Genomic DNA, 26,559 nt, shown 5'->3' on the forward strand with positions numbered 1-26,559 from the left:
AATAATTTATGTCCATCTTATCTTATTTGAAAATCAAGTTCATAATTGGTTACAAGAGCGAACTCAGCCTTTAAATAAAACTGAAAATAAAATATTAAAAAAGTAAATGTAATGTTTTTATTGTATTTTTAAATATTTTATATTTGAGAAAATTAAAAAAAATTATTTTTCTTTGTTAGTTTATTTATAAATTTAATTCCTTTAACGAAAAAAACTATTATTCACATGAAATATAAACTAATTATTAATATATTTCACATCTTTTAAATTAATTTTTATACTTAAATGAATCAATTTTATAAAAGAAATAATATTTCTTTACATGTTTCATAAAAAAAAGTTTAAAATAATTTTTTTTAATTGTAAGTAAAATTGAATTCAATTATATTTTAGATATGAACAATATTAATTGATTTAAAAAAAATTGAACTCAATTGAGTCAAAAATAAATATAAACTGAATTCAATTCAAGACGTTCAAACTTTAACACTAACATTCACATAGTACTAATAGTGATAAGTGATACTGCACCAACACATGGTAGACATTGTCATTTAACATTATATAAACCTTGACACAAAGTAAAAACTTCAAAAAAAAAAATTTGAAAACAAAATTAAAAAATTAAAAAAAGTAATAAAAAAACACTTTGAACTCACACTAAACATTACAAAGACGATATTAAGAACGTTTATACAAATTTAACGAAAAAACTAAATTAAATCGATTTAACACAATAATTTAACAATAAAAAATTAGGCGAACAAACTAAATAAGAGGAACAATTAATTATGCCTTAAAAGTAAACTTATTGGGACAACAATGCAACACTATGAGGTTTTAAAATAAGATTATTGTCATTACTTTTTGTTGACGCACATATGTAAATGTATTATTTTTTTATTTTGAAATAATAGTCTAATAAATCTCGAAAATTTTTATATCAATCCACGTGCATGAGGCATTGCTTTTTAAAAAAATCAGAATCTTAAATAGGTTATGTCAGAACCCTTAAAACCTCATGTTAGTGGAAGACACGTGTAGATGCAAGGGTTTCTGAAAATCAGTCAGTGGAAGACAGGTGTGAGCTGCAGAATGAACTATTGGTTTTGACAGTAGTTTATAAGCCAATTTTTCAAAATTCGTGTCACTTTTCTGCATGCACTCATATTCTTCAACCTTCTGAGTTCATTTCCTCCTCCTTCTCTCTACAAATCTCATTCTTCTCTCTAAGAATTCTCATATTTTTCTTCTTCCAATCTGCAATCAGACCACGTCTAAGACTTCCTTGTGTCAAGAGCTTTCTTTTGCACCGATCAAGTTACTGGTTTGAGCTGGTAAGTTCATTCCTCTCTCAGCACCGTTGTTTTCTGTCACATGCAAACCAAGTTTCTGGTTTCATGAGTTTAACAACTTCTTCTATGAATTCTTGATAGTAATTCTGATATTTTGTTTGGTATATTTTTGTAAATCGGGAAACTCTAGGTGCATAAGATTTGGGTAGTGGTGAGCTTGATTCTACAACCGTGAGTTTGACTAAGCTTAAGAGGTAAGGGAAGCTTATATAATTTGATTATGATTCCTGTTTTGAATGGTTACTGCATTTTTGTTGTATGAGTGTATGAATATAAATGTTGAGGAACTAGATTGATATAAGGTTTGATCTTAAGTCTACTCTACAGCTCTCTATGAAATTCTATGTTTGTCACCGAAAGTAATTATTGACCGTTCGGTTTCTTTGAGGATTCGGTCTTGACTGGATTCTTCCTTTGGGGAGAATTTCAGTTAATGACCGATCGATTTTCTCTTATTATACATGTAAATAAGTGTTTGGTCTATGTTTAGTTTTGTTTCATTTTTTTTATCTCCTAAATCAGTTCAACTAAGGTGTTCAGTAACTACTTAGAGTTCTTAAATATTATTGATGGAAACCTAATTAGGCAACCCATCCAAAGGAGTACTAACTCATGCTAAGTCTAGGAAAGGGAAGTTGAAGAAGAACTTTTAAAGGCTCTTTCTTAATTTTCTTTCTCTATGTCTTAGAAAGATTCCTCTTTTAATACTATATGTTTGTTTTGTTTTGTAGAATACAATAAAAGCAAGAGCCATGGTCAACCAATCAGATTTGGGAAAAGCACTTCAAGGGATCAACACCAAGGCCGCTCCAGCGCTCTCAGGCAGGGGGGGGCTCCAGCTCAGATGCACCAAATGGACTTCCTGGCTCACGTGCGCTCCAGTCCCCTCAGACAGGGGGGCTCCAGCCCCAGCGGAGCAGCCTGAAGCACGTTTTGGCAGCACTGTCCATGTGACCCAACATGTTTCCCGTGACCCAGCTGACTTGGCCTTCAAACTCGTTTTTTATTTTGAATTTTGGAGGGAATTTAGCTCAGAATTGAGGCCCTTCTTCACCTATAAATAAGAGGGCCTCCCATTTGTATTTTCTCACTTTTGAGCGTAGTAAAATGTTGTAGAAATTGTTTTCTAGCTCTATTGCTCTTGGGTCACTCTTTCTCTTCACTTTCTCTACCATTTCCTCTAGCTTCCTTCCATAGTAGGAAGGCCTTCTGAGCTGTGAGGCCTCATCCACACACTTCACTTCACCTTAAAGACTTCAAACACTTCACTTTTTCTGGTGTAGGGAACATTTTCCAGCCACTGTTTGAGATTTTCTTTAATCAAATTCATTTCTGGATTGGTAAAAGTTGGTTCAATGTTTGAAAATGAAAATTCATGATCAAAAGAAGAATAATCAAGTGATAAAAAGCTTATAGAACCATACAATCCAGTTTAGAGGCCCTAAAACTCAAAAACTCAAAATCTGAATTTCATTGGGTCATTTTGTCAAACACCTTTGCAAAATATCAAACAGTTTGGGTCTGGATGGATTTTGATCTGCGAATTTGATTTTTCTTGCTTTCTTAATTTGTTCTAGAGCTTTTGTTAAGTTCCTTTTGTGTGCTTGCTTTCATTCCAGCCTTGTTCCATTTGAATTCCTCATTTTTTTTGGCTTTCAAGTTTTTCAATTCAGAAAAATCATATGCTGAAAACTGGTGCAGAATTTTAAAATTGTTTGGTGTGTTTTTTGGTGAATTTTGGAGCAGTTGTGACTTCTGATTGAGGCATCTAGAGGCAGAAACCTACACCTACTATAGTAGCCTTTTAGGAAGTGGTCAGGGGATTTAAATTGGATCAAGAAGGAGGACTTTACAACAGCAAATTCTCCTCTGTCCAGCAGCTGCAGTTTGTTGTTCCAACAACATTTCTTACCAGAAAAAGCTCAACTCACACACTGTTTTTGAGTGGCACATTGCAGCAGCCAAAGCTTGAAGCATACACTTGTTTTAGGCATTAATTTGAGCTTGTTTGAACCTTCATATCACGGAACCTTTGTAGTTTAAATTTCTTTTTGATTTTTGGCTAAGTGACTTGGGAAAATGCTCTTGAAGCAATTCCAACATCACATTTGAACATTGTAATAGTGTAATTTCGTTTTCTTAGTGTGAAAGTGTGTCAAGGGGCTCCAATTGTCACTTGATCTTTCACTTAGGGTCGTCTAGCATTTACATTTTGCATCTTTATTGCTTTCTTTAAATTGCTATATAGGATTGCATAGCATCTAGATAAACCTTCTTTTGGTTTTTAGGAGCATTTCATTAACATTTGAAATTATTTTGAAGAATTTCTACTAAGAAACTAAGGTAAAAGATAACTCTAAGTAAACTCTGGCTAGGAAGAACTTGGTTTCTAAGCTTGTCCAATTATGACTCACCTCTTCTTCCTGGGAGCTACTTGGAAACATTTTTTACCTCTAGAATCTCGTTATAAATCCTTCACCAAAAACAAAGAAAGATTGTAAAAACATTTTCACTCATTACTTGTGCAAGTTTTTGAAAACCTTGTGAAAACCATTTTAACATACTTGACAAGGATGAGTCAATCATAGATGGCCTTGATCATATGATACATGCAAGTAAATGATTCAATCATAGAAACATGGGCAAAAGCATTCATGCTTTCAAAGTAATAGCAATCATTTACAAAAAACTCTGGAGTTCAATCCTCACACAGGCTAATTCAAGTTTCAACATTTAGATAAACATTATGCTCAGTAACACAATCACAACTCATCATGCATCTGTTTCACAATATTGTGAGCAACCACCTATATATCAGCATCATGCATCATCTCAACATCAATCAATATAATCATCATCATAAAGCAACACTCATCACAAACATCATAGCATCATCAATTGCATCACAGATAAAGTTTTAAGCCAAGTACATCAAATCCTATACTAATAACAGAAGCAAATAAGTTCAAAAACAAAAGGAATAAGGTTAAAAAGCTAGGTTGTTTCCTAGTAAGCGCTTGTTTAACGTCACGAGCTTGACCCAGTAAGCTCAAAGATCAACCAACTCCATGACTATAGAAATGCGTTCAACCTCACCATCCAAATAATGCTTGAGACGTTGCCCATTTACCACCCAACTTCTTTGTGGATCTTCAGCAGACAAATTTGTCAACTCAATTGCTCCATGTGGATGAACATTCTTAACTATAAATGGACCTGACCACTTAGATTTCAACTTCCTAGGAAAAAGCTTTAAGCGTGAGTTGAACAATAACACCCGTTGTCCTGGATGAAAAACCTTCTTTACCAACTTCCTGTCATGATAAAATTTTACCATTTATCTGTAATTCCTAGAGGAATCATAAGCATGCAACCGCATCTCTTCAAGCTCAAGAATTTGCCTTCTTCTCCTATCATGAGTGTCAAATGGATCAAAATTTAAGAACTTCAAAGCCCACAAAGCTCAATGTTCCATCTCCACTAGTAGATGACATGCTTTTCCATAGACTAACTCAAAAGGAGAGAGTATCTCGGGAGTTCCAAACCTGGAAAAAAATTGTCTTTTAAAAAATTTAATTACAGTGCTAGCATCATTCTTGGGACACGCCATGACTTCTACCCATTTACTCACATAATCTACCGCCACCAATATATATTTACTGTTGAAAGACGGTGGAAAAGGGCCAATAAAATCTATCCCGCAGCAATCAAAGACTTCAACTTCCAAGATACCTTGTAATGGCATTTCATGTCTTCTAGAGATGCTTCCAGTTCTCTGACATTTATCACAATTTCTGGCATGACTATGAGTATCTTTAAACAAAGTAGGCCAATAAAATCCTGATTGGAGAATCTTTGCAGCTGTTCTTTCTCCATTGAAATTCCCTCCATAAGGTGAATCATGACAATGCCAAAGAATTCCTTCTGCTTCTTCATTAGTAACACATCGTCTCAACATATTATCTCCTTCAATCTTGAATAAAAGCGGATCATCCTAGATAAATTGTTTTGCATCATGCAAAAACTTTTTCTTCTGTTGCCAATTAAAATCTTCTAGAATTACTCCCGCAGCTTTAAAATTAGCCATATCAACAAACCATGACCTTTGTTGAATATACAAAAGTGTTTCATCTGAAAAAGACTCCCAAACCTCTTTTCCTTTACTTGTGACTTCACCATTCACTAACCGGGAGAGATGATCAGCAATCGCGTTCTCACTCCCTTTCTTATCACGGATTTCCACATCAAACTCTTGCAGTAAAAGTACCCATCTAATCAAACCCGGTTTAGAGTCGGGTTTAGTTAGTAAATACTTTATAGCTGCATGATCCGTGTAGATGATCACCTTAGACCCAATGAGATAAGGTCAAAATTTTTCCAAGGCATATATTATAGCAAGAAATTCCTTTTGTGTGGTGGAATAATTCAACTGAGCTTCATTCAAGACTTTGCTAGCATAATAGATGGTGTGAAAAACCTTCTCCCTTCGCTGACCAAGTACAACACCTATAGCATAATCACTAGCATCACACATTAACTCAAAGTCTTGATTCCAATCTGGAGCTACAATAACTAGCGCAGAGATAAGCTTCTTCTTTAGAATCTCAAACGCTTTCATGCACTCATCATCCATTACAAAAGGCACATCTTTGACAAGGAGATTGCTTAAAGGGTTTGGGAATCTTTGAAAAATCTTTAATAAATCTTCGATAAAACCCAGCATGGCCTAGAAAGCTTCTAATTCCTTTCACATTCGTTGGTGGTGGAAGTTTCACAATGACCTCCACTTTGGCTTTATCAACTTCAATTCCCCTGGAAGCATTCTTATGACCCAAAACAATTCCTTCAGTCACCATAAAATGACATTTTTCCCAATTAAGCACAAGATTTGTTTGGATGCATCTCTTAAACCTGACCTGCCAATCTTTCTAACATCTAATCTGTAAAAGGAAGAGGAAAATGATCCTTCCTTGTGGCCTTATTCAGCTTCCTATAATCAATGCACATCCTCCACCCAGTAACTTTTCTAGTAGGAATGAGCTCATTTTTCTCATTATAAATTATTGTCATCCTACCTTTCTTTGGCACTACCTGTACTGGACTTACCCATGCACTGTCAAAGATAGGATATATAATGCCAGCCTCCAGAAGCTTCAAAACTTCTTTTCTCACCTCCTCCTTCATCATAGGGTTCAGTCTTCTCTGTGGTTAAGCAACAGGTCTATAATCATCTTCCATAAATATTTTGTGCATGCAATATGTTGGGCTTATATCTTTGAGATATGTAATTAACCATCCAATAGCTCCTTTGTTGGCTTTCAATACTTCTACCAACTTTTCTTCTTCTATGAGAGATAAAGAATTACTAATGATGACCGGTTTCTTCCCACCTTCTTCTAAGAAAACATACTTTAAATGTGATGGTAATACATTCAACTCCAGTTTCTTTTCCTTGACGTCTTCCTTAGCATTAATCTTCTCAAAATTTGCCTCATGCAATGGAAGTTCTTTTAACACCTCCAGGTCATTCAAGCACTCACCAATTAACTCTTCTTCCTCTTCATTCAAATCTTCGCATGCATCAATGAGCATCTTCTCTAAAGGCAAAGAACAACTTACCATCTTCTCTTGCACCATACAAACTTCGTCAAGTGTATCAAACTGGAAACATGCTTTATCATCCTTGGGATATGACATAGCTTCAAACACATCAAAGTTCACTTCTTCATCTTGGACTCTTACTTTAAGCTTGCCATTCTCCACATCAATTAAGACTCTTGCAGTCTTCATAAACGGTCTCCTAAGAATGAGAGGCACATTTACATCCTCCTCCATCTCAATGATAACAAAGTCCACAGGAAATAGAAACTTGTCTACCTTCACAAGCACGTCTTCAACTACTCCATAAGGATAATTCAAAGATCTATTTGCTAGTTGAAGAGTCATCCGAGTAGGCTTGAGTTCCAAACCTTCAATCTTCTTAAACATAGAGAGCGACATCAGATTGATACTGGCTCCCAAATCAATTAATGCCCTTCCAACAGAGATATTTCCTATAGTGCAAGGAATGGTGAAGCTTCTTGGATCTTTTAACTTGGGAGGTAAAAGCTTTTGTATGATAGCATTGCAGTTTCCTTGTACTTCAATGATTTTCTCTTCAATGTATTTCCTTTTCTTAGTGAGGAGTTCCTTCAGAAATTTAGCATATGAAGGCATTTGTTACAAACCTTCAGAAAAGGGTATGTTAATCTCCAATTTCTTGAAAATCTCCATGAAACACTCAAATTGTTTTTCCTTCTCCTTCCTAGAATAATTCTTTGAGTAAGGAAAAGGTTTTTCATATAATTCTTTCTTTTTTCTCTCATTCTCTTCCTCTCTTTTTTTTCTTTTCTTCCCTTTCTCTTTCCTTTTTTTTCTCTCACTCTCTTCTTTTTCTTTTTCTTCCTCTACATCTTTCTCTTTTTCACTCAACCTCTCTTTTTCTTTTCTCTCTATTTTTCTCTCATCTAAAAGTCTGCCACTTTTAGTAACAACGGCTTTGCATTCCTTTCTACGGTTAATTTTCATATTACCCCCAAAAATCTTCCACATTCTGAACTAGATGACTAATCTGCATCCCCATCCTTCTAAGTGCCGCTTCAATGTTTTTATGATGAGATACAAACATCTGCATCAACTATTGAAGTGTGTCATCTACCTTTACAATTCTTTCTGAAATAGAGGATTGTTGCTGTCATTGTTGCTGTTGTGGTGGTCTATTCAATTGTTTAGCAGCTTGCCCAAATTGACTTTGTCCCATGCTTGGATAAGGTAACCACCCGTGGCTGAAATTACCTTGGTGGAACTGAGTACCCATATAGTTAACTTCTTGTCCGAAGTGCATCCTGCATGTGCTGAACACAAAACCCTAAAAAACAATATTAGAGCAAAATAAAAAAAATCAAGTCAAAGCAAATCAATAATCACACAAATAGAATAGTTAAATCATGAGTCCCCGACAACGGCACCAAAAACTTGTTAAGACTCTGGCAAGTGTACCGAATCATATCAAGTAATAAACATCGTAAGACCAAGTATCGTTTCCCTAGAGACTTACGGCCTAAACAACTACGTGACTTCTTGATTAAATAAGACTTGAAAACAAACTATTTTGGGTTTAGAATGCAAATACTGAAAAGTAAATATGCATGCAATTTGATCAATTGGAAAAAAGTGCAAAGATGAACGGATTTGATATTATGGGATGAATATGTTGTTGGGGTTAGATTTCACCTAGTTTACTCTCATGTATATACGAATTCTACTTCTTCATTAATGTCAATGTCACTATCTACTATACTTAAAACTCGATTCCTCGGCGAAGAAAGCTTATCCTTAACTATTAATTCATACGATTCCTAGCATTCCTAATAATTAATTCTGAAGATCAGAAGCTTAAGACAACCAGAACTCATACCCCCCTTCCTGAGCAATACTACTTCTGGGAATAATTCTCCAGAACATTAATTGTAAGATATCTTCCGGTACTCATGCAAATCATAGATCGTGCTAATGAATGAGTTAATCAAAGCAAGCAATACGTGAAGAAGAATTACCATAACAATTAATGAAAGAAGCATATATAATCAAGAATCAATTCAATACATGAGAGTTTACAAAGGTTACATCATTCCCCAACAAAAAATAGAGTTTAGTTCACCATTGACATGGTGAAACTAGATGAATAATGGAAAAAAGAATGAAAGATAAAACCCTAGAAATTGAAGATAGGAGCTTTCGCATCCAAATCCGGCTCCGAGGGATCAAAGAGTGTGTTTTTGTGCCTATTTTGTCCAAAGATGTGAACCCTAGGACGTCCAAGTCCTTAAATAGAGCATAGAAATAACAGAAAATGGGTCCAAGTCCACGAGACTGACGCTCAATGCCCCACTTAGGACGCCCAGGCGGTGTGCGGGTTAGAACTGACGCTCAAGGTCAGCTTAGAAGGCAAGCAGGTGTGGTGCGACTCGAGGAAATGCTGCTCAGCACTCTTGAAAAGGGCGCCCAAGCGCGAGCCAGGGGCATCCTGCACTGAGGGCTCTAGAAAAAGGGCAGCCAAGCGTGAGATAGTGTACTCTAGCATTTAGGGCCCCTAAAGTGGTGCTCAACGCTACTACGATCCTCCTTTCTGATGATTTTTCATCTCTTCCTGAGTTCCAACTCCTTACTACTTCAACTCTTCTTCCAAATCATCTCAATTTCTGTTGAAAACAAGGAGATCTAGCACAAAACCATTAAATTAACCTTCAACACTCTTATTCATCAAAACTATGATTCCAAGCTAGTTTCTAAGTAAAAAAGGGTGTTTTTAGTATCAAAATTAAGTATCAAATAATGGTAAATTCAACCGTTATCAGCTATCCAGATTGCTCCAAATCAGGTCTTCCATGAACGCACAAAAAATATAGAGATAGACTGCCACATTGTAACGGACAAGATCAACAATGGCCTCCTACAGCTGCTCCCTATTTCAACCATTGAACAAGTTGTGGACCTCTTCGCCAAACCTCTTGATCCTACTGTGTTTGAATATCTTCATTCCAAGCTGGGAATAACTAATATCTACTCCCAACTTGAAGGAGGATGATAGTCTCTGCACTTGGGCTATAGAAAGAAGTTCGACCCACTTCTTTTCTCTTTCTGTTTTTCTCTCTTTTATATTATCTTTTTACACATATTGTATATGCTTCTTTTTTCACCCTTTTTACTTTTCTTCTAGTTTGGCTTCTGGTTTTCTTCTACTTATCTTGTTTCTCGTTTCTTTCCATCATGATTCTCACGTTTAATTTTGTGAGCATCCTTTACTATATGAATTTTATCTACTATTGTGTTATCTGCAAGTTGCAAAAGTACAAACATGAGTAATTAACAAAAATAAATCATAAAAATTTGAAATGCAATTGAAAAGGAGACAACTTACATGAACATCTGAAATATCTTGAATGAAATAATTATTTTTTTCGAATGAGATCATCTTTTATTGTCATCCAAATAAGAATAAAACTTTTAGGACATTGGACTTTGTCAAGTCTAACACTACGTTTATTTGCTAAATTCTTCTGACTTGGTTTTTGAAAACTAAGTTTTCTCTACGTGTAAACAATATAAATATATATTTAAATCACAAGCAAATGCAATAAAAAAAGCTTAAAATATGATGATATTCAAATATATATATATATATATATTCAAATATATATATATATATATATATATTCAAATATATATATATATATATATATATATATATATATATATATATAACTTGTGATTCTTATTATCAAATGCTAATTATTTATAAATATCAATGTAATTAACAATGTCTCTATTTTTGTCTTCAAAATTTAAAATACAAGACATAAAAGAAAATTATTAATGAATATTTATAAATTATTGCATAATTGCATTGATATTTATAAATAATTAGCATTTGATAATAAGAATCACAAGTTACAGGTGTGTATTTGATTGGGGACTTATTGATTAGCTTTGGTGTTCTTTCTCTGAGTGTATTTTGAAAACCATGAACTGGTATGCTAACACCACTTATCACCAAACACACAACAAGAAATGGTTAATCATTTTTTGAAGATTGTTGTAACATCCCAAAATACAGTAATCACCATATAATAGAATTAATTACATTAAACAGTTAAGCAATGCAGTCTTACACTAAAAAAATTGAGGTTCAAAAGTCAAAAGGATTTAAGTACAGAATTCTACTACCAAACTACAGAAATAGGAGTTAAGAACGAACGGTTTTACAAAGCATTAACCGAATGTTCAACTATCAAAACGGACGACTAACAACTAAAAGTTTAACGAGCGATCTAGGGCTCGGCTTTAACTTCCACGTCGACCAAGTTCTCCTCTTCAATAACGTCCTCCAAAGTAGCCTCGCCTTCTGCTCACATCCACACGGATGATCATTGCAACGACAGGATGAACGTACAAGGACAACAGACAACACAAGGAAAACGAAGGGTAAGCTTATGCAATTTAATTCATACATCAAGATATAAAATAAGCATTCACAATACACATCAACACATAGTTCAATATATATAACATCATACGACATATAGTACTAGACAGACCGTCCAGACTGTATGAATCTGTGTAGCTACAGGCGTCCTTGCACCCGAGTGATGTAGTAACTGGGATACACTCAACAGTTGCCACTCGAGGTTAGCCCTATCCAAAGTACCCCTAAGGACTATGACCTCCTCCCGTTCCCACACATGACCTACCCCCTCTACATGAGGATGAGTACTCACGGAACATCAGGATGGACTGCCAGCATTAGCATGCCCACAGTCATACTTTACCAATTCCAATATTCAATATATATGAGTCGTTCCTCCCTAGAACGCTCGTACAAAATCCATAATCGTATAATCATTCCATATCATGTTCACCCTTTATAATCTTTTACTTTATTATCATTTTCATCTTTACTTTCATAGACATAAGATAACGAACGTCCAACCCTCTGAAGGACGAGGACGAACGGTAAGAAAAACGGAATGAATGAACTAAGAAATCTGTAGCGGACGTTACTTTCTACTTGGGTCAGTTAAATGAACTAACTCGTTTGAGTTTACACTGATACTTAAAATAATTTCATTATAGAGACCTTAAAATGGATCCAATGTAAAGAGAAGAGTCAAGAATATTTAGAACTATCTTTGGAGTAATTCACGTACAAAAATTTGTTGCCAGTGACTGACCGAACGTGAAGAAAGGAAATATTATTATAATTGAACGAACGCTATTTTATCAAGGTTGGTTATACAACAATACGAGCGCTTGGTATAAGACCGAGCAATACGTAGGACGAATGCTAGGTATACGACCGAGAGCTCATTAGTACGAACGCTAGGTATAAGACCGAGCACTGCTTATGACGAACGCTAGGTATAAGACCAAGCGTTACTAATTTTAAAGTATAAGAGTATAAATATTATTATTTCATTTCAGAGACTCGGATACCGCTAGGCTGAGTCGAACGCTCAGACATAGCATTTCACTGGAGGACGCTCGTTCTCGACCAGAGTTCTTTCCGAATGAAAGAATTTCATTTTAAACCGTTTACTAGGAAACCGAACGGTATAAGACCGTTCGATAACGAGCGTGCATTACCATGGTAAGAAATGTCATATTCAGATTTTTCATCTATTCTAACTCAACATTTATCACACAGTTCATATCTTATAATTTCATATCAATTATCAATTCATATACTTTATAGGATTCGTATTACAATTCATACTCCACAATAATTATCCATATTCACATTCATACATATCAACCATCATCATACATACTCAATCAGCATATACTTCATACATTCAGTCAATAACGGACGTTCATACAATATACAAGTATCAATTAAATTAAATAAGCTTCCCTTACCTGGATTAGTGGTGAACGTCCTAAACTCAAGGTTTTTTGGTTTGTCCACTACAACTTCTACCCTCAAGGTCACTCAACTCTTGTGAACTAAAACAATTTACAGAATCCAGATTTGATTCAGACAAAGTGAATGCATGCAACCAGGTTTGGTTTTGCATGAAACCTAAGAACGAACAACTAAGGGAAGAAACTTACCAGCTTCAAACTTGAACTTGTTCGGTTTAATGGAAAGCTTAGAACGTCGGGATCTCTTCTACGGTCTCTGAAATTTGATCGGAGAAAAGGAAAATGAGTTACGGTAGAGAGAAGATGGAAGCTTTCTAGAGAGAAGGTGGAGAAAATGAAATCTGAGTTTTGGGAGTGAGAAGGTGCGTGCAGGAGAGTGGGAGGGTTTTTCAGAAAATCAGTTTTGTTCAACCCACATCCAAACGAACGTGCGTCTCTCCTGTCGACACCTGCACCCCCATTACTGACTTCAATTCTTTCCTGGTGACACTTGGCGTGAGTTGTAGAGTTATGGAAGTGGGTTTTTAATGAAATCAGAGAAGAGTTTCAGTGCATTAATTAGATTTGACAGCTGACTTACGGTTTAATTTTCCAAGGTCTTACAATTGTCAATTACGTACTGATACGTTACATAACCCACTAAAGATAAAGTAGTATCTTAAATTGAATTAAACGTTACTAGTTCAGTTATTACTCTCAATAAATATATTACATTTATAGCTAAATATTCAATACTATTAAGTCTTACATTTATTATAGCATTAAATTTCTATAAAATATATGAAATATTAATCACTAAAAATTTGAAAATACTGAAAGTTATTTAAATTGACACAATTTTTCAATGAAACCAAGCTAATTACAATCAAATTTAAACCAAGCTAATTAAGTATTATATTGACTAAGTTGGACAGTAAACTAAAATTTGTTAATATTTAAAATAATCAATTATTAATAAAAAAATTATAATTAATTTGTGAATTAAAATCTAAATTAATCTCTAACAATTGGAGATGACAAAAAAAATTTGTAGATATCTACGAATAAAATCTACAATAAAAATATTTGGTTGTTATTTAATTAAGTGGTATTAAATATCTCATAGCGTTGGATGAAAATATATGAAATATTAATGAATAAAAGATTTGAAAATACCAAAAAGTATTTAAATTGACGTAATTTTCAATGAAGAATGGTTTTAAGTTACATTAAAAAATTATTAAATAACAATCAAGAGACAAAACAAATTATATTATTACATGGACTATGTTGGACACTAAACTATAATTTGTTGGTATTTAAAATAGTCAATTATTAATAAGAAATTATAATCGTTTTGAGTCTAAATTAATATATAACAAACTAGTTTAGAATCCATAATAGTGAGTCCATAATAGTCGGTCACTAAAACTTTGATAACTAATGTTAGACACTAATTTAAACTCTAAATGAGAAAATTTTAATTATAATTTTTTACTAATAATGGAGACTATTTTAGATATCAAAATTTTTTAGTTTATAAAATGGTATCTAACTTAGTCAATACCTTGAAACTCTTGTAAGAGTGGTGGAAAGTGACTCCATATATTAGTATGGTAATGTGTACCTGATTTCCCTTGAATGATGTGACAGTGGATTTTGAAATTATTTAGAAGATTGATGGACTGAAATGGATAGTTTGATTATTATGGGTGAATGATATGATAATGTCTTCATCTTATGTTTTATTTAATTAATTCATCTTTATTTGTTTGTGTTTGTGCGATGATTATATGATTTAGGTTGTTATATAGGAATAAATAATGTTATAAATGAAACTAGACATGCAGAAAAAAAAAATGAGAGATGTGCTAAGAAAAAAATTTAGAAACTTTTCTAAGGATTGTAATTCTAAAACAATGTTATTTAAAGACGTGTAATTTTAGTTATCTATTAGTACTTATGATTTATTATTTTCTTATAGGTGGTGTTGAAATTTATATTTTGTGAAAATAAATAGATGTTAAGAATAAACAGTTACACCCGAATTGGTGTTACAATTGAGGCATTTTTTTAAAATTTCATAATCTTAAAAAGGTTAAAGTTATAGTTTGCACTTATGTTTTGTCAACTATTGGTGTGGGTTTATCATAGCTCTATTTATATGGATCATATTCATATATGCATTACATTAGTTGATACTTTTTTGCATTATATTTAATTTGGTCATATCTTATCTTACAATGTGGATGTTGTATGTTATGATCTTAACAATATTTTTTCAGTATCGAAATATTAAAAGTATCGATCAAAACACGAGAATGGTTGAAAAGGAAATTATTAATACTAATGATAGTAACAATATTTATTTAGGAAGTTCATCAATTACTAAAAGTGGACTAATTTATCATCACACTTACCACCTGGTCCTCCAAATTCCAGCATATAGAGCAAATGTCCAGGAGCATCTTCATAAGCATTGCCGTAGTACGTAAGGTCATAACATTTAGGTTTGTCAATGTACTTTTCTGTTTGATATCTTTCTGGTCCAAACCTTATTCTAGATGAATTTTCAAAAGTCATAGTTCTGAAATAACATGCATCATAAAGGTTTTTATCAGGAAAATGTCCAGATCCCATTTGAGGGCTGAGAGAACCGTGAGGAGTCAATGTTCTTCCACCCCACCCTACTTTATCTGCCGAAGTCAAGTTAGAGAATAACTTTGCAGGATAATATCCAAGATCTGTACCATCTATTTGAATCCACCAGTTTTTGGTTTTTGGGTCCTGAATATCCATGTATACATAACATTTTGTCAACAATACTACATCACCTGTATGTATCATATAATATTACATGAAATATTAATGCCAATATCATTACCATGTAAATATAAGTGACAAAATCAAAAGTTGTTCCACCATAAGAAGATATATTTGTCATAGGTGCACCAAGATAAGTTCTCTTGTTAGTGTGGACAAAACCTGGACATCGAAGATTGTAACATCCTGTGTTGTGAAAGTTGTCGCTCTGTATATTTTTTAATATAACATTAAATTTGGAATAAATGAAACATTCATGTTTCTTCTTTTTTAATATAAATGCTTCCAGAATTAAAAAAATAAAATAATGTGAAACAAAATTGGAACTTCATGTTCATGTAGAGGTTCATACCGTCCATGATGCGTATAAATGAGTTTTATTGTCACCATACAAATCTGAACTCACCTATATCAAAATGTGAGATTGCACACAAATAAACATAAATTAAATATTTTTTCATATAATATATATTGGAAAAAAGGATATAATAATAAATTAACACTCACTTGCCATCCAAGACTGATTTTATTGTTAGTCTTTATGGGTCCATTTTGAACCCACACATGAGAAAGAGACATTTGACCCTTAGTGACAGGTGGATTATAAATACTGTTTCGTCCATTAACACTATAGTATGGACTATATTTTGATGAAAGAGCTAATTCTGCAAGCTGCAAAAGTACAAAAATAAGAATTAAACATGGTGTAATTAACAAAAACAAATCATCAAAATTTGAAATTTAGTTCAAAAAGAAACTACATACATGCACACCAGGAATGTCTTGAACGAAGATATTATTTTTTAATAATTGTTTTTCTCGAATAAGATCTTCTTTTGTTGTTCTCCGAACAGGAATATATCCTTTGGGACATTGAACTTCTTCAAGTCTAAAACTAGATCTATCTGCTAAATTTTTCGTACTTGATTTTTGAAAACTAGGTTTTCTCTGCAATTAAACAATACAAATATATATTTAAATAGCAAGCAATACAACAAAAAGAAAGTTCTAAAGTATGATGATATTCAAAATAATACATATATACCTGTATCTTGTGATTCTTTAATAAAGGATGATCAAATGCTAGTTGTTTATAAATGTCAATGCAATCAAGAATGTCTCCATTCTTTGTCTTTAAAATTTAAAATACAATATGTATAAAAGAAAGTTAGTGAATATAATGAGAATATATTCAACAAAAGAATATATATATATATATATATATATATATATATATATATATATATATATATATATATATAAAAGGTATTCTAAAATACATGAATAGTTTTGGCAGGAGGCTTATTGATTAGCTTTAGTTGTCTTTCAAGTTCCAAATCTTCTTTGAGTGTATCTTGAGAACCATGAACTGGTATACTAACACCACTTATCACCAAACACACAACAAGAAAAGAATTGATCATTTTCTCAAGATTGTCGATTACTTAATAGTTTAGTTATTATTCTCAATAAATATATTACTCGGAAAGCGAAACAGTTATTACTATCAATAAATTTATTAACTTAAATAGTATTTAAATAAACGTTATTAGTCTAGTTATTACTCTCAATAAATATATTACGCGTATAGCTAAATAGTCAATGATATTAAATATTGCATTTATTATAGTATTAAAATATTATACTTCACCTTACACACTAAATATAAAATAATATCTTAAATTGAAATAAATGTTACCAGTTTGACTCTCAAAAAATATATTACGTGTATAACTAAATATTAAATGGTATTAAATATTTTATTTATTTTAGTATTATATTACATTTATTATAACATTAAATGGATGAAAATATATAAAATATTAATCAATTAAATTTTTGAAAATACCAAAAGATATTTAAATTGACACTGTGTTGAAAATACTAGTATAATACATTTAATAGGTTTCGATTTTGACGAAAACAAAGCATAAATGATAATATTTTTGTAACTTTCACGAATTTATAGGTCTCGGTTATGAAAAAATCAAGGTCATGTATTCTTTTTCACTAGTGCAGTTAGGGAAAATGACAATGGTTATTTTTATCAATAGATAGTGGTTTCTGAACTGAGGCATATCAAGACGAGGCAAAAAGTCGGTTCAGAACCGAGGCATAAAAGGAAAGGATTTTGCTTCAGTTCAAAGTTAATCGAAGCAGTAGATTTTGTAATTTTGTAATTTTTTTTTGCAGAACTTTATGCCTCGGTACCCTCTGAACCGAGGTCGTATGTCCCTCTATACTGCCTCGATTGGGACACTAATTGAGGCAGTAGAGTCCTTTTTTGCTTTTTTTTTATTCGCTAGCTTTTCTGCTTCGGTTGTGACCTTAACCGATGTCATAGGGTGTTTTTTTGCCTCGGTTATGGTCTCAACCGAGGCATATTCCCCTGTTTTTTTTTTAAATCAGATCTATTTGTGCTACATTCCCAACTACAGAAATAGACCTGCATATAATTTTACAGCCAGAACAGTCCAGAATAATCCAGAAGCGTATATTTTGAATGAAAATTATATTAAAACATAAATACATTCAATGTAATCATAAGTCAACTTCTTAGAAGCATAAATCAATCCCATGTAATCATAAATTAACTTTGAAGCATAAATCAATGTAATGTACAAAGTTAAACTAATAATAATGTACAAAAGCATAAAACAACTTAGAAACATAAACTTAGAACTTACTATATCCTAATATCTACTACATACTATTATATAATTGAATTACTATTTATCCAGTGCTTTCCTCACGAGTTGAAGTGACTTCTCTGGAATTTGAGCAGTCCTATTAAATCTCTGCATAAAACACAATGATTTCAATTAGTGTATATGAAATCTAAACTTTAGAGAAAATAAAATTCAAACCTAAATATTATCGTTTGTCATCCACTGGTGTAATGTGCACAAATAATGGTCATCATCCAAAACATGACGTAGTAACCACATTCATATCACCCCGTTTGTCTATTACACTACAATATATCATCATTATTATAAAATGTTAAGTAACATCATTAGAATGGAACCAAATGTAACAAAGTATGGACTAAAATACCAAACCTTAAGGGCAACCCATGCAAGCTTTTTAACTGTAGCAGTAGATCTCCCACATAACATCATATGTGTTGTAAGGGAACTATTAAAAAAAATTGCTTTAGCATACATTTATATAACAAAGAAAGTTGAAACATTGAGGTTCTTACCAATCTACTACATGTCTAAGAGGGTTGGGAGGACACTTGTGCAATGAATAAAACCAGACAGTAGTGTTCTCCGGTATGGAGATCAGATGTAGCTGTCAATGAAGCCTGAAATTGGTAATAACTTAATTGTCATATATCAAAATTAATAAATGAAACTTTAAAGTTAACAAACTTCACTTACCCAAGTATATAAGGGAGAAAATATATCTCCTTTCCCATTCCAAAGCAGGTGGTGATGTATGTTTGGATATCATCAAATTTATTTCTTTCATGAGTCATAGAGGAGTCAATGAACCCATATACATCGTTGAACCCCTTCTTGTTACTAGCATCATACATATACCTAAAATGAAGAAATAATCTTATATAAGTAACTTGATAAAAAAGAATTATATAAAAAAGTTCTCATAAACTTACATCATCCACAACTGAATGAGTGTAATATTAATTTCTTCTCTCCCCGGCGCAAGCTCCCTAACATCTTGCTGATGCAAGTACAATGGGATATGAGCTTCTCTTCCAAATGTAGTAGAATCCCAATGTACAATCATCGACGCATCTGAAATAATTTTAGCAAGCTCGTCTAACGCACCAAGAGGGTCGTCCTCAGATAAATGAGTCTTCTTCGTTGTAGGACTTCCCTCTTGACCTATCTATTGTTACATGAAAAAATGGTTATGTTATGACGTCAATTAGAAGTAAATATTAAAATTGAGAAGTATATAATACGAGTTTTTACCGGGGGATCAGATACATCACCAACCAAATGTCTAAGCCAAGAGACGAAGGACTTAAATGCCCCTTCCACAGTGAAGAACTCATTTGTAGGCACAGGAAGAACGACATCTGGTACGACAACTTCACCCACCGTGACCTTGACATCATCTTCTGCTAGCTGTACACCATGCACTATAGTGGCGGTCTCATAGACTGTGCCACGAGCCACTAGCATGGTCTTGGTATCAGAGAGAATATATAACTGACAGAGCGACCTTAACTATGAGATCAGAGATAAGGTAGAACTTTTACCTTATTTAGATCTCAATGACTTTGTGCAGCTATGTATGAGAGTGGAAGAACAAATTAGAAGAAAAGCTTCCACTAAAAGGACTTTCCCTTCCACCTCCATGTATAGGAATGATCCTAAGAGGGAGGGTAGTCCAGCGAGGTATTCAGAACCTCGAGAAAAAGAAAAACAAAAAGAGAAAGAGAGACTGAGAGGAAAATAAAAAGAGAAAGAGAGAGAGCGAGAAAGAAATCCCTCTCAAAAAGAACCTTCAAAGGAAAAAAGGGGAAGAGAGACCAGATGTTTTAAATGTGGAGAACGAGGACATTATTCTTCTGAGTGTCCTCACAAAAGGTCTACTTATCTCTTAGACCATCAGAGTGAAAAAGAGGATTCTTCAAGTGAATCAGATACTTCCATATCTGAGGAAGAAGCCTTACCTTGTGAAGGTGAGTTATTATTAGTAAGACGACTTCTTGGAAGTCAATCCAAAGAACTAGAACAATCACAAAGGGAAAACCTATTTAGAACAAGATGCGAAATCTTTGAAAACACTTGTTCATTGATTGTGGATAGTGGTTCCTCTTGCAATTGTTGTAGTTCTAGAGTGGTGAACAAATTCGTCTTACCTACTATTCCTCATCCCAAACCTTATAAGCTTCAATGGATAAAAGAGGATGACGACTATGAAGACACAATTTTATGTGATGTTGTTCCAATGAATGTTGGGCATGTTCTACTCGGTAGGCCATGGCAATTTGATCATATTTCCACTAATGACTATACCAACAAAATAACTTTCCTCCATAAAGGCAATAAAATCACATTGATTCCTCTTACACCTGAACAAGTGAAAGAGGATGAGATAAAAATCAAAGAAAAAATTGAAAAAGAAAGAAAACAAGAAAATAGGTTGGAAAAGCAACCTTCTCAAGAAAAGAAGAAGGAGACAAAGGTATGCATGTTGTTAACTTCTGCAGGTAAATACCTTGACTCTTCTTCTAAAAGACATCACTTTGTTTCTTCATTTTATCATGGGGAATGTTCAAAACAAAGTGAATCGAAAAACATATTAAAGGCAAGACTTCTCATAACAATTTTTTCAAAAGGCCTTCATTTTATCTTCTTATCTTTGCATATATCTCTTTAATCATACTAATTGTTGTTATTTTTTGTAGATATATTTTTTATCCAGGTGGAAAATAGAAACAAAAGTTGTGCTTCTTTCTTTCTTCCCGATTTGAGGACAAATCGTTTTTAAAGAGGGAGGGAATGATGACAATCCCTTTAGGCATTTCCCATCCAAAGAAGTCTGATCTAAAACTAAGACTAAAGAAAGGGAAGTAGAATAAAGATTACTAAAGCTCTTTCCTTATCTAAGTCTCAGATAGATTCTCTTTAACTAAATCCATTTACCTTGTTTTGTAGGACAATAAAGGTTGGAAGGACCCTAGGAAGTTGTCGAGGAAAGAGGAAACAAAGGAAGCCAAGAAGGGTGCAATTGCCGAATGAAAAAGCTGCATAAAGAGTTAGACAGCCTGCATCAGCGTTTTACATCAGCCATTTCACATGTTGCACGTGATAAATGTTTTGCTTGTGAAACATACAACTCACATTTACCACATGGAACACACCAGTCGTAGCTTCTTCTCTTTGAAGCATGTTTGAAACATGTTCCACGTGAAACATACAACCAATGAGTAGCTTCTCCTGAACACTTTTCTTTGCTTCATGCACATTGTAAATATGCAGATTTCATTGCACGTTCTCAAGCTTCTCTTCATCTATAAAATAGAGCTTGATCCATTGTAAAAGATAACTTGAGTTTGATAATGAAATGTTGTTGAAATCCAGCCACTTCTCTCGAGTTCACCACTTATGCTGTTTTAGCAATTCTTCCTTTAGCTTCCTTCCCTGCTGGAAGGCCATCTGAGCTAGAAACTCACGACACACTAATCCAAACCACTGCCGAGCATTTCTTCAAACACCTTACCTGCACCGGAACATCTCCATCCATTCCGCTACCACTTCTGGTACGAGGAGCCGCCCCAATCTTGAACATGAAGGCTGCTTCCATCACTTTGTGTGCTTCCAAAAATGGGATCACTTCATCTGTGTTGTTTAATATGTACAGATATGCTTGCATCAATTCTTCACGACTTCTCGTCACCACATTCACACCTCAGATGCTTTTACTTGTAGAATATCTATTCAACCATGATGTCCGAGGGACTCCTATCGGATTTTCTTTAGTCATATAATAAGAGCAAAACTCGATACTATCTTCAGCAATATATCTTTCAATCATTGAACCTTCTAGACGATATTGATTTTTGACGTACCCTTTCAAAATCTTCATATAACGCTCAATAGGGTACATCCATCTTAAGTATACTGGTCCACACATGATATGATCATAGATGGGGCAACAATGAAGAGTTTTCAAAGTGACAGCAAGCATAAAAAGAGTAGAATAGATTTCATAGGCTTGTATTTGCCTCTTTGTTTCTTTTCGTTAGTTCTAGTTGAATAAACGCTTATAAATCTTTCTTTTCGTTTAAGCACAATGTGGGACTTTCCATGGCTTGTTCTTAAAAGAAAAGAAGAGAAAGAAGGCGTCTTAGCTTGTAGCGCAAGGTAGCATAGCTAGCTTTTATGTTTTGAACTTTAGGAGAACTAGATGGCTTATAAACCCTTTTGGATGGAGAGAATTAAGCAATGTGGGACTCCAAGCACCAAGGAGAAGTGCTACAGCTGCTGACCGGCCTTGAGACTTATAAGTCCCACATCTCTTAATTCCATTTTCCAAACTCACTCCAAGGGCTATATAAGAAGGTTAAGGGGTCTCCTTTGTAGCAACCTTACCTTGAATCAATTGAATTTTGAGTTGATTTGCAATTTTGCAATCTTCTTTGAGATAGTATTATGTCTCCAAAGTCCCTATTTTGGGCAGACCTTATCTTGCTCAAGCAAGTGGCGGTCCTCCTTTGATGCTTATCTTGGAGCTTCCTTCAAGTGCCGCATCTTCAAATCATAAGTTTCGTCTTTCTTTATCTCTTCCATTTTTAATTTCTTTCCCATTCTCTTAAATGTCATTTAGTATATTCTCTCTAGGTATGCACTTCCCCATCAACACAACTTTATTTATCTGATCAAATGAACAAGTAAATGCACCATGATCTCAAAAAAGGATGGAGGGAAAAACATTTCTAGCTGACAAAAGATAATGATAATGTCGCTTTGAAGTTCATCTAACTTTGTAGGATTGATGACTTTACTACAAATTGATGAGAAAAATGAGCGCACTTGAGTTATGGTTTGCCTAACTTTTTTGGGCAAAATTCCACAAATTGCCACCGGTAACAATTGTTGCATTAAGACGTGGCAATCGTGAGACGTGATTCAATAAGTTTTAAGTCCTGCATTGACACTATGCTCTTGATATTTGAAGAGTATCCTTGTGGTACCTTGATACTCTTTAAACAAAGACAAAAACTTATCTTCTCTTGTCTGGACATTGTGTAACATGTAGGGGGCAAATAAGTACGTTTACCAATCTCTCTTGGTGCCAACTCTTCTCGGATCTTCATGTCAACCAAATCCAAACATGCATTCACTCCATCTTTTGTTTTTCCTTGGATTTTTAGTAGTGTACCAATCAAGCTATCACAAACATTCTTCTCTACATGCATGACATCTATGCAATGTCGATCATCTAACTTTGACCAATATGGAAGATCAAAGAATATTGATTTCTTCTTCCAAGGGGTCGTTATAGAAGACTTCTTGGACGTTTTACCAAATACATGATGTACTATATTAACGTTTTCAAGAACTTCAAGTCTAGTTAGTGGAGTGAGTGCATTGTCTTTCTCTTGTTCTCCATTGAATGCTTTCTTTAACCTTCGATATGGATGATTAGATTGTAAAAATTGTCGATGACTCATATACATTGTCCTCCTTCCGTGTTTTAATTGATGAGCTGCAGTGTTTTCTTCACATATAGGACATGTTTTATGACCCTTCACACTGTACCCCGACATATTACCATAAGATGGGAAGTCAATAATGGTGCAAAATAACATGGCAGCACCCGCTGTCCTGGATTAAAGACTTTCTTTACCAGCTTCCTGTCATGATAAAATTTTGCATTTTCTTTGTAGTTCTTTGAAGAATCATAGGCATGCAACCGCATCTCCTCAAGCTCAATAATTTTCCTTCTCCTCTTTTTTTGCAGTGTCATAAGGATCAAAATTGAAGAGTTTTAAGGCCCACAGAGCTCGATGTTCCATCTCCACTAGAAGGTGACATGCCTTTCCATAGAACATTTGGAAAGAAGATAATCCAATAATTGTCTTCATTGCAGTTCTATATGCCCAAAGAGCATCATCTAACGTTTGACACCAATCCTTTCTTGATGAAGCAACTGTCTTTTCTAGAATCCTCTTTATCTCCCTATTAGAAACCTCAACTTGCCCATTTGTCTGTGGATGATAAGGTGTAGCTACCTTGTGTCTCACACCATAGTGCTTGAGTACCTTTGCAAGCTGAAAATTGCAAAAATGAGATCCTCCATCACTAATGAGTACTCTGGGTGTTCCAAACTGGGAGAAAATTTGCCTTTTCAGAAATTTAATAACAGTGCCATAATCATTCTTGGGACAGGTGATAACGGTTGAAAATAACTTTATTTGTGATATAATTTTGATACTAAATACACCCTTTTCTGCTGCAAAACTTGCTTGGAATCATGTTTTTCTGTTAAGTTGTTTGAATAAGAGAGTTAAGGTTGAATTTGATGGTTTTATGACTAATTCTCCTTGTTTTGGTTGCAAATCAGATAATATGGAAAGGACGGATGAAGTGCTAAGAAGATGGAGCTCAAAAAGGCATGGAAAAGCACCAGAAGGGAGCGATGCTCAAAGCTTGGGCACCCTTTTTGGAGGCTTGAGCGCAAAAGACTGTCGCTCACTGCCCGGGCACCCTTTTTGGGCGCTTGAGCGCCAGCAGCACGAAGCTTGGGCATCATCTCTAAAGGCTTGGGGGTAGAAGACCACCACTCAGTGCCCGGGCGCCCTAAGTGGGGCGCTTGAGTGCCACTAACATTGGCCTGGGCTTTGTTTCTGATCTATCTTCGCTCAATTTAAAGGAATCAAGCGTCCTAGGTTTGGTATCTCTGGCTGGAGCAGCACAACAACATACTTTTCCATTCTCTGAAGGCATATTTGGATGTGAAAGCTTCCATCCTCTACTTTTATGGTTTTGTTATCTCATGCTTTTCCATTATTCATCTAGTTTCATCATGTCTATGGTGAACTAAACTCTATTTGTTGTTGGGGGATGATGTAACCTTGTGAACTCTCATGTATTTGAATTGATTCTTAATAACATATGTTTTTTCATTAATTGTTAGATTAATTCATCTGTGCTTATTACATGTTTTGTTTAACTCATTCATAGCATGATGTATGAATTCTATGAGTGCTGGGAGGTTCCTTACAATTCAGGTTCTTGTTGAATTCTCCCAAGAGTAAGGACAAACTTATTTCGCCGAGGGATCGGGTTTAGGTGATTTAGTGAGTGACGTTAACATTAATGCATAAAGAAAAATTCTAACATACATGGGTGGGAACTTGGTGAAATCTAACCCCAACAACATACTCATCTCATATTAAACAACATTCGTTTATCACTATGCTCTTCTGCTATTGATCAAACTGCATTCATATTTAATTTTTTGTCTTTGCATCTTAAACCAATGATCTCGTTTTATTTAGGTCTTAATTAATCGAGTTATCACACAATTGTCTAGTGCCGAGAGTCTTCTGGGATACGATACTTGGTCTTACCATTTTATATTACTTGTATGATTTGGTACACTTGCCAATCCAACAACAAGTTTTTGGCGCTGTTGCCGGGGACTCACGGTTTAAACTATACTATTTGTGTGATTCTTGATTAACTTTGACTTTATTTTTATTTTTTTATTTTTGTCTTATTTTATTTGAGTTTTGAGTTGTTTGTTTTTGGTTTTTGTGCTAACAAAGTTTTTCTAGGGTTTGTTGCCTAGTGCTTGCAGGATGCAATTCGGATAGGGTGATTTCCACCACAAGTGGAGACCTCACTCAAACATGGGATCAGATCAATTTGGACAAGCTGCCAGACAACAACAATGGCAACAACAACCGTCCTCTCAGAAAGAATGGCCAAGATGGATGACACCCTTCAAGAGTTAATGCATGTGTTTGATTCTCATCATAAAAGCAATCAAACATCATTCAGAAGGATAGAGAAACAACTTTGTCACATAATCCAGATGTTGGATGATCTTTGGAGTAACATGAAGGTTAATTCTAGAGAGGAATGCAAAGTTGTTGTTACTAGAAGTGGCAAAGTTTTAGATGAGAGAAAAATAGAGAGAAAAGAAAAAGAGAGTGAAAAAGACAAAGATGAAGATGAGAAAGAAAAAGAAGAGAGTGAGAGAAAAGAAAAAGAGAGAGAAGAGAAGAAAAAAAGAGAGGAAGAAGATGAGAGAAAAAAGATAGAATTATATGAAAAACCCCTTCCTTACCCAAAGAATTATTCTAAGAAGGAAAAAGAAAAATAATTTGAGCGCTTCATGGAGATCTTCATGAAATTGGAGATTAGTATACCCTTCTCCGAAGCTTTGCAACAAATGCCTTCATATACCAAATTTTTGAAGGAGCTCCTCACTAAGAAAAAGAAGTACA

At 34.1% G+C, this 26,559-nt stretch overlaps 2 protein-coding genes across 2 annotated transcripts; both read right to left on the reverse strand.

Annotated features, from left to right (window-relative positions):
* Positions 1 to 6,563: 6,563 nt before the first annotated feature.
* LOC108339321 (uncharacterized) lies at positions 6,564 to 7,571 on the reverse strand. The gene has a single exon (XM_017576457.1). The coding sequence runs from the start codon at positions 7,569 to 7,571 to the stop codon at positions 6,564 to 6,566; it is 1,008 nt and encodes a 335-aa protein (XP_017431946.1).
* Positions 7,572 to 15,144: 7,573 nt separating this feature from the next.
* LOC108339914 (uncharacterized) lies at positions 15,145 to 17,109 on the reverse strand. The gene is made up of 7 exons (XM_017577143.1): positions 16,898 to 17,109; positions 16,663 to 16,749; positions 16,383 to 16,565; positions 16,125 to 16,289; positions 15,970 to 16,023; positions 15,679 to 15,825; positions 15,145 to 15,581 (listed from the first exon to the last, which is right to left on the reverse strand). The coding sequence occupies exons 1-7, from the start codon at positions 17,039 to 17,041 to the stop codon at positions 15,183 to 15,185; spliced, it is 1,179 nt and encodes a 392-aa protein (XP_017432632.1). The 5' UTR covers positions 17,042 to 17,109; the 3' UTR covers positions 15,145 to 15,182.
* Positions 17,110 to 26,559: the final 9,450 nt, after the last annotated feature.

Source organism: Vigna angularis, chromosome 5 (genome assembly GCF_016808095.1).
Source record: "Vigna angularis cultivar LongXiaoDou No.4 chromosome 5, ASM1680809v1, whole genome shotgun sequence".
In the NCBI taxonomy this organism is placed as follows: Eukaryota; Viridiplantae; Streptophyta; class Magnoliopsida; order Fabales; family Fabaceae; genus Vigna; species Vigna angularis.